This window comes from Gobius niger (assembly GCF_951799975.1).
Source record: "Gobius niger genome assembly, chromosome: 18".
NCBI lineage: Eukaryota > Metazoa > Chordata > Actinopteri > Gobiiformes > Gobiidae > Gobius > Gobius niger.
The window spans coordinates 14,779,884-14,789,067 of record NC_136869.1 but is presented as its reverse complement, the minus strand read 5'-3'; the positions used below and the strand labels follow the sequence as shown (position 1 = coordinate 14,789,067).

General features: G+C 40.8%; 1 protein-coding gene across 1 annotated transcript; it reads left to right on the top strand.

Moving 5' to 3' along the window:
* The first annotated feature begins 852 nt into the window (after positions 1-852).
* hgd (homogentisate 1,2-dioxygenase) lies at positions 853-9,146 on the top strand. Its single transcript, XM_079576542.1, has 14 exons — positions 853-948; positions 1,844-1,915; positions 2,135-2,223; positions 2,307-2,412; positions 2,994-3,053; positions 3,126-3,217; positions 3,290-3,324; positions 3,423-3,502; positions 3,763-3,862; positions 4,507-4,631; positions 7,562-7,666; positions 7,756-7,882; positions 8,147-8,328; positions 8,410-9,146. The coding sequence occupies exons 1-14, from the start codon at positions 934-936 to the stop codon at positions 8,551-8,553; spliced, it is 1,332 nt and encodes a 443-aa protein (XP_079432668.1). The 5' UTR covers positions 853-933; the 3' UTR covers positions 8,554-9,146.
* The last annotated feature ends 38 nt before the right edge of the window (positions 9,147-9,184 follow it).

Sequence of the window (9,184 nt, the reverse complement as noted above, 5' to 3'; positions counted from 1 at the left end):
CAGACAGGAGTAGCATTAAACATATGGGAAAACCATTTGCCTTGTTACTTTTTATGTACATATTTTATATTGTAGCCACACAGACAGCCCAACTAACTTCCTCCACCGCCCAAAGCTGTATAAAGTGATTGATTTAAATGTGCATCCCCCTGCCCCCTCCCTTCCCCTTCAGGCCACTGTAGAGTATGGGCCTGTGTTTGAGTATTCATAATGCGTAGTTGGGATGAGGATTTCCTCATTTATTTTCTGAATAAATCTGAACTTTTCATTTCCTTGGTTTTAATAGTTTTTATATTAAAAACAAATCTGGACTTTAGAATTCATTTTAGCACAGATGTGGGGGTTTCCAGGACGTGAGGAAATGCTCGAAGATATGTTTGCGTTTGCACAAGAGTCCATCTGAGGTCACCACAAACTGCAATGGACTTTTACCAGATACTAGGACTAGTAGACCTGTCCCTTCAGTCAGCAACTAAAGGTTTTGGACACGCACAATTTATACGTATGAAATTAATACACTTTGTCTCATTTCATTGGAAAGATGCTTAATATTGAGCCTGCAGCTTCTTTAAGCCTGGACATTAGCTACTGGATAGTGCGCCAACAGGCTAGCCCCTAAGAGCGTGAGGATCGTGCCTTTTACCTTTGCTGCTCTCTCTTTAATGTATTCGTTCTCCTGTTTCTTTTGGCATTGACTTTAGTTGTTGTTTGCATGGTTTTCGGCCGCCGGCTTGCCCTGTAGCCTCTGCTGCTGCGTCACTGACCCGGTCCAGGCTTAATTGAACCCAGATTGAGAAAGCGTATATATCCTGCCCCTTTCTCCTCTCAGTGCACTCCTCCACGCGCTTTTCAGCATCTGAGCAACGACTACACACCGGTCCTAGTCAAGGATTAACAGACCTAAAGTTGTTCAGACATCGGAGTGCGGACACGATGGCTTCTCTTAAGGTAAGACGACAGTAAAGTAAATAGGCTTTAAATATTAGATGTCTTTATTCTGTGTATCTTAATCACCAAATCCAAACCTACTGACATGTCTGTTTAAAAGGCTAATGTGACGCTCTATGGGCAAGACAACGTTGATCATGGTGTCTTGAACATATGCCATGCACAATGCAAACGCGATGAGAAATGTTGCTGAAGTTTGCCACAACTGTGTGCCGCGCGTAAAAGTATCTTTAAGTACAGCTGAGCGCTGACTGAAGGGTGGCGCTGCCTCTGTCCAATCAGAGAGCAGCATTCAGCAGCGGCCCAGATGTGACTCCAGACTCCACACGAGACTCATATTATGTCCGTGTTCAGTAGATAAATGTGCTAATGTAAGGTGTCGGATGCTTTTTAATGTTCTGTGCGCAGTTGCATGGCCACCCCAACCTTTATTTTGGTGTTGTGCTAAAAGTTGCTACATAGGCATGTACATAAACGTGACCACAACATGTGGAAAACATCCATGTCTTAGCTGCTGCCGTCCCACAATGACTCAGCAAGACTCTGTGGTCCTAAAACACTAAACTAACAATAATTTTATATAATAAAGCACAAAGACAGCACAATATGAATGTAGTATTGATCAAAACAAATAAAAATAATTGTCTTATAATAATAACACTAGCTAATGGATCAGAGGGAGGTGGTACATCCCGCATCACCACAGTTTGTATCATCATGTATCTAATGTGAATCAATATGACAACAATTAGGAAAAAGACCAGCGGTAATGACAAGCCTCAAATTTAATTATCACCAGCATGAGCACATTTATCATGCATCACAATGAAGCTCCATGGAGCACTTTATTTTTCATTTTGAACTTGTGTGTCTGACAAGTGTCTGTCTTTTCCAGTACATGAGCGGTTTTGGGAATGAGTTCTCCTCTGAAGACCCTCGCTGTCCCGGGGCATTGCCAGATGGACAGGTGACTCAAATTCTGATGCACTTGCTCAGAGCAGCACATTTTACTGTAGTGTAAGTTTAACATAAGGCTAAATCAAGCATAAGAAGCTAAATGCAATAAGGATTATATCCACAATGTAGGTTTTCGATTAAGGACATTTAGGTACAATATTGTGCAGCCCCACCAAATACCAAAGGCAGTTGATGAATTATTTACACTAATGTTTCTGCTTCTGTCCAGAACAATCCTCAGGTGTGCCCGTATGGCCTCTACGCTGAGCAGCTCTCTGGCTCCGCCTTCACCTGTCCAAGGCCGAACAATAAGAGAAGGTAAGCATTATTCGATCAAAAACTGATCACAGTTGTCTCACAATCTTAATCGTTTGTTTGTTTGTTTGTTTTTCCTTCTGCAGTTGGCTGTATAGGATTCTTCCATCTGTCAAACACAAGCCGTTTACTCCTGTGTACTGTGGAAACATTACTGAGAGCTGGGACGAGGTGGAGCCTGATCCTAACCAGGTATTTATCATATACACCTATAAGTCAAAAAGGTATAACTACTTTATAGTGATGTTAGAATTATGTCCATCAATGTGGCGTGTTCTAGTTCTGCAATATGTTCAGAAGCAAATGAACATTTTGTCCTCAGAATGTGTTAAAATCATTAACACACTCTGAGGACAAAATGTTCAGAGTATTTTTGAATGAAGAGAGATGATAAAACCACAAGTTAAACGAAGAGAAGAACATTAAGAACATTTGACTATATTGAGTACAAGACTATACTGTGTGACTAATAAATGGACAAGTGGGTTTGTCAAAGGTGCAGCTAAGTGGAGTTTTCATGGTTTTCCCCTAATCAAAGCCCTTGTGGTCTTCCAACACAATTAATGCAGTTTGTATTGCTCCCTAGTTCTGAGAGAAAGATTAAGTAGCCTGACACAAAATGATGAATCCACACATCAGCCTAATCACAACAGAGCGCTGCTGTTTGATGCATATGCGGCTGTGTATTATGCAGCAGCTGATAATAATACAAGGCTTGATAGCATTGTTTTATTGAGATGCTGTTACATAATAAATATGCATTTCTTACACAGCTGAGGTGGCTCCCATTCACTATCCCTAAATCTTTGGACAAGAAAGTGGACTTTGTGGCGGTATGGTTTTGTCTTTTTTACATTTCTTTTTAGCTTTCCACTTCTCAAATATTGTCTGTTGTTATTTTGCAGGGTCTCAACACGATTTGCGGTGCTGGCGATGCCAAATCTCGCAACGGCATCGGCATTCATATGTACACCTGTAACACTTCCATGACAGACAGGTACACACAATCACGCTTGAAGTATATTTTCATATGAGGTTCCTGTCCTCATTTGGATTTCTCATCTTTTAGGTGCTTCAACAACTCAGATGGAGACTTTTTGATCGGTGAGCGTCGCTGATGTTTTTATTTTCACCTATCTCCAAAACAATGAAAGCGTACCTCGCCTTCCCACTTTTCCCTAAGCCTCTTTTTGTCTCTGTAGTCCCGCAGCAGGGCAATCTTCTGATCACCACGGAGTTTGGAAAGATGATGGTCGAGCCGAACGAGATCTGTGTCATCCAGGTGAGTGCGTTTTGCTATCTTACGATATTTAGAAAGACATTACTACTTCTCCCTAACTCGCCCCTAAAATAAAGAGACTATAGAAATAGGCTATAGATACAGAATGACTGGCCATTACAGTTTGTGACTGCAGAGTGTGTCACTTCTCAAGCACATATTAAATGGACTCGGGTCAACTCAGCATCATCGCGCCCCCTATTTTATACATAACAACTGTGTATTTTGTGGCTTTACCTACATTCTCAATCTTCACTTTGCAGCAAGGGATGCGCTTCACTGTGGACGTCTACGGAGAAACCCGTGGTTATATACTGGAAGTGTACGGGGCGCATTTTGAACTGCCTGACCTGGGACCCATCGGTGCGTATACTTAATGGTGTTTGAAAGAGTTTGCTAAGTCTTTTCTGTACAATCACTGTTATTTCCTGGATCAATTCACACATTTTCCGATATAGATTTTTGTGAATGCACTGAAATACTGTATGGCGTCACGCTTTACCATGAGCTGCAGAACTTTTCGAGGAAGAAGTTGTCTAAAAACTGGAAAGAGGTGGTTTGAATCCACAGAGGCTTCAGAAAGTTTTTATATATATATAGCAATTGTCGACAAATTCCAATTGCTCTCAATCATTGCCCTTTTTTGAACATTTATAAAGTGTGTTGTGTTATGGAATAATGCATGTTCTGCTTGGATTGAGGCTTTATTTTGATAAACATGACTACTGTATTTATGAACATACACTGGAGCATGTTCATTGTAATTTATGACCTAAGGCAGAAAACAAACTACTTCATAATACCTGCTTTGGACTGACTGAGGACCAAGTGGGGGCTCTGCTATTGGCGATCACAGGAATAAATAGATGGATATGAATACTGGTTGAACCCATCGTAGTTCTCTCCAGTTCATGTTGTCCTTATATTCCTATTTGTCATAGTGAGTAGAGAGGGGGAAGGGAGAGGATTCAGAAAATAAGATCAATGTATTGTTACTATTACCACAGGAGCGAATGGCCTGGCAAACCCCCGCGACTTCCTGTGCCCGGCTGCTTGGTACGAGGACCGCACAGTGCATACCGGCTACACCGTCATCAACAAGTACCAAGGAAAGCTCTTCTCCTGCCAACAGGTTCTTATTCTGTATTTCTCTCATCTCAATTATCACACGCAGACACACAGAGACGGGCGCTGACACATATGGCGTGCTTGGCCTATTACCCCGTTGTTAAGTTTGTTTTTGCTTCAGTAAACACCGCAATGACAATGACTAACAGGAAGCCGTCCAAGTGGCGCGTGTGATCCATTAGCCGTTCCCCTCGATTGGATTGCCCTCCCTGATGATTTAATATCGAAGTGTGGAGATGTGTTTCCGCTCCGGCTCCCTTATGAGCTTTAATCACTCGTAATTAGTTAAGACCTTCTGGAGTTACATGCGGTGTACCTGTGAAGAAGGGGAAAAAAACTTCCTGGTGTAAAGCATTAATTTGTGCATGATCCTCCCCCTTTTCTGAATGTCCTGTTGGGTGCGTAATTGGATCGGGGACATAATGTGTGACAGGCGGTTTGTACGAGGGCATTAATAAAAGATATGGGAAAGTAAGGGGCCGCGTACAATTGGAAGACGTGTCACTCTGCACAAAATCTAGACTAAACCTGTGCTGAAGGGGAAGTACATTAGGAAAATCATGGCTAAAACCACACTTTTTCTACATTTTGAAGTCACCATGCATTATTGTTTTCGGCTGTTTTAGCCTCAATCACCTCAGTTATTTTGTAGCTTCTTGCGATACAAATATTGCCTTACGTGATTTGCGATAACAATGATTAGGCAAGATTCTTTTCCCCCAAGCAAAACTAAGCCATTTACCTGCTCGTGGGTAGGTCAGGGGTCAAACACTGCAAACTATCGGTTGCACCCAACACTGTTTTGTCAGCCTGTCCTCTTCTTTCAGTGCGTTAATGTTCAGGCTAGAGGGGTAACATGCAAGAAAATAAGATGTGGGACTTCATTTTAGGGAAGATGCTGCCGCTCCTGCTGTTGTGTTCCCCCGCTGAGCTCTGAAATTGCTCAAATTAACTTATTATTTGCTTGACTGGACCAATATGTTTGTGTTTTGTGTGCGTATGTGTTCGTATGTGTGCAAGTGCAAGCGCTCTTTCTTTGTCCCTGTCAGTATTAATCAAATTGTGCAGTTTCTATAGTTTTGAGAAGATTGCCTTCTCTGTGGGCTGGAGTTATTTAGCAGGACAATAGCTTTACAATTCCATTCACACATTCAGGCGTTACACTTATTTCCATGTTGAAGTCGTGGACAGCTACAGCTCAAGCATAGTGCGTCCATTATTGTAGGAGTACATCACGCACTAATATCCATTCATTTCAACGTTTACTCAGCGGTGACAATATCTTTTGACACAAATGTATCCATAATTTGCTTTTAGTCGTCCCTGTCCCAACCACATAAACAAATAGATAAAAATGAGGTCTTCTGATATAACATATTGTCATCGCCGTCAGAAGGCCCAATTAACCTAATTTGGTTTACTTAGCAGTGTAGTACAAATTACTGTGAACTTTAAAGCAGAAGTAAGTAACTTAAGCATAAGCATTTTTTTTTACTTGTTAATTGTCCAAGTAAAATACTATGAAGACAGCAAAGACAAAGGGAAAGAGGGATGCATTGTGCCACTACTCAATTACACTATGGAGATTTGTTTTTTCACTCAAACTTGGCTGTAAATACTGCTAAAGTGGCGCTAGCCCACAGTTAGCTTTGCCCGTTAGCCTGTTAGCTTCGTCTTCATGATTCTATTAGTGTGTATTGCACTACCGACCCGGAGGCAGTGAAGTTGCAAGACCACCCAATCAGCCCATTAACGCTTGTATTACCCCCAGGGGAACTACAAAAAGGATTTAACAAGGTAAACACGTTGCTTAGTTCTGCTTTAAGTGCTAAGGCACTAACAAATCCTTGTGATGATCTCGCAGTCAAGAAAAATCAACATATTGCGATTCTTTTATTTCATTTTATTTTTTTAGTTTAATCTAGCCCTATTCTTAAATATAAACAGTACACTTCTTCACGTCCCACTTCTCCTTTTGGCCGCTCTCCATCAGGCTTTGAGTGAGTGACAGGGGATTTAACCTATTACAAAGAAGTGTGAACATTCAGAAGAAGCATATGTCTTTAGTTGCCGTCTAAGGCAATAACAATGTAGTTAGTGCATATGATGCCTGATAAATATTGTGATTTAGGCTCTAAGAAAATAATTATATAAATTATAAGACACATTGCCCACCTCTATATATATCTACATATTCTCATTTTAATGATTAATGGGCTTCAGGTTACCACAGTAGACAGCGTACAATCTTCACAATAGACAGTTACATGGCTTTCTTGTATTTGGAAGAATAATAGACACATTGATCATATTGATTTAACTAAAGTATATGTTAATATACGGCTTTATTTGAGAGAAAGTTGGTCTGTATTCTTCCACAATGTGTGTCTATCTGTGTGTGTCTGAGTGTGTAAAGAACATGGAGGTCACTGAAAAGGCAGCTCGAGTTGTAATGAACTATATTGATTTCAGAGCCGCCGTTGAATGTCTTTTTCACAGTGACATTATCAGAACAGAGAAGCTATATAAAATTGCTGTGGTTTTAACAATCAAAGATAAAGAAATATCTCTGCACCTACTGTTACCGCGCCCGCTATCTCCCCGATAACTGTGCTACTGCGCGCGTCAAAATGCTCAAAGTTTGGGAAAGTTTGATTGGGAAGCCAATTACATCATAATACCTGGAGCCGTGAATCACAAAGAACAGGGGAATGAAAAGAAGAAGAAAAAAAGCGCAGCCTCTTTCACAATCAACCCTTTTCATTATCACTATTTTTTCTCTTTATGTCAAGAAGTACTTTCTCTGAGAATTTAAGATTACAAAGACATTATTCATTGTTCCTTTTCTTCAGTAAAAACCTCAATTTAATATCATTTGTGTTCGTTGCCTGGTTAGACTAGTCATGTTTGTTTTGTGTTGTGTTCTGCTCATAGGATTTCTCTCCATTCAATGTGGTCGCCTGGCACGGGAACTACACGCCTTACAAATACCACCTGGAGAAGTTCATGGCCATCAACGCCGTGGCTTTTGATCATGCGGTGAGATACAGTAAATATATCACATGAAGTTAAATGTGTATATACTCATAACATAAATAACAAATCCTCTCATTATGGTCAATCTCTAGGACCCGTCCATCTTCACTGTACTGACAGCCAAGTCCACTCAGCCTGGTGTTGCCATTGCTGACTTTGTCATCTTTCCCCCTCGCTGGGGTGTGGCGGAAAATACCTTCCGTCCTCCATACTACCACCGTAAGAGAATGCACTCATTTACTTAATATAAACAATAATCTTTAGTGTTATAGGCTTTGCACTGTTACATTGGTACGTGTTTGTTATTGATTCTTAATTTGGTACATGACAAATTCATATAATCACATATATTGGCCACTTGGGATCATAGGTTATCTGCATGCTATCAGCTATATACAGTCTTCTTGTCATATTTGGCGTAGGCTTTGCAGGAGCGTCTGCACTGGTGTGTTGTCTAACAGCTCCCCCCTCTTGCCACTGTAGGTAACTGCATGAGTGAATTCATGGGATTGATCAAGGGCCACTATGAGGCTAAAGAGGAGGGTTTCTTGCCTGGAGGGGGCAGTCTCCACAGCATGATGACCCCACATGGCCCTGATGCATACTGCTTCGAGAAGAACAGCATGGCTGATCTGGAGCCTGAGCGAGTCGCTGAAGGAACAATGGTAAAATAATAATGAACACAAAGCTTTTTTTTGAAGATGACACTTTGAAGCCGTGGTCTGAAATTGATGTTGTTTTTTCAGGCGTTTATGTTTGAGTCCTCCTTCAGTATGGCCGTGACTAAGTGGGGACTGGAGACCTGTCAACGACTGGACAAGACCTACTACCAGTGCTGGGAACCTCTACGCAGCCACTTCAATCCCAACTTCAGACCCAGCCACAAGTAGAGAGAAATCGCATCCGAATCAACAATTTAGTGCCTTCTCAAAGAAACTGAGCAAAGATTTAAGGAGTTTTAAGTTTTTAATTCCCTTTAATGACTAACAAGAGAAATACAAAAAAAAATTCTAATAATTATAAATTATTTTTGACCAATCCATCACGATCTGTATTAAAGTAACATTACGTGTTTCTGGCATTAACCATGTCTATCATTGAGTGATTCCTGTAAAGAAGCAATTTGTTTTTCAGAAAGTATTGCATTTTATCATTAAAAATAGGGATTTTTGTTTTTATACACAAGGCCTTAACAATGGTAACTTATGAATGATTCTTTCGCCTTAAGTTTTGTGCACACAAACAAACATGATTGTTGACGGCAGGGGGGTAAAATAAAAAGCTAAGCTATTATCACGGAGGTTCTGTAGTGAAGGTAATTTGAGCGTTGAAATGAAGGTAGCGTGCATGGACTTAAACACAAGGAAGAATACTCTTGGTGAAGGAAGACACCAGCTTGTGGAAGAGGGAGTTCAAGTCTTGTAAAGGAGACAGACTGAGTACAGTGTGCAGGATTACTCAAGCATGCGTTAATGAAACACAACTATGTTTTTGATGAGGAAACATATCATTTTTAAAGTG

Excerpts from the sequence above, each read along its gene's own strand:
- hgd (XM_079576542.1), top strand. Across the intron at positions 1,916-2,134 it reads GGGCATTGCCAGATGGACAG|AACAATCCTCAGGTGTGCCC; the intron begins GTGACTCAAATT and ends GCTTCTGTCCAG. Across the intron at positions 3,325-3,422 it reads AGATGGAGACTTTTTGATCG|TCCCGCAGCAGGGCAATCTT; the intron begins GTGAGCGTCGCT and ends TTGTCTCTGTAG.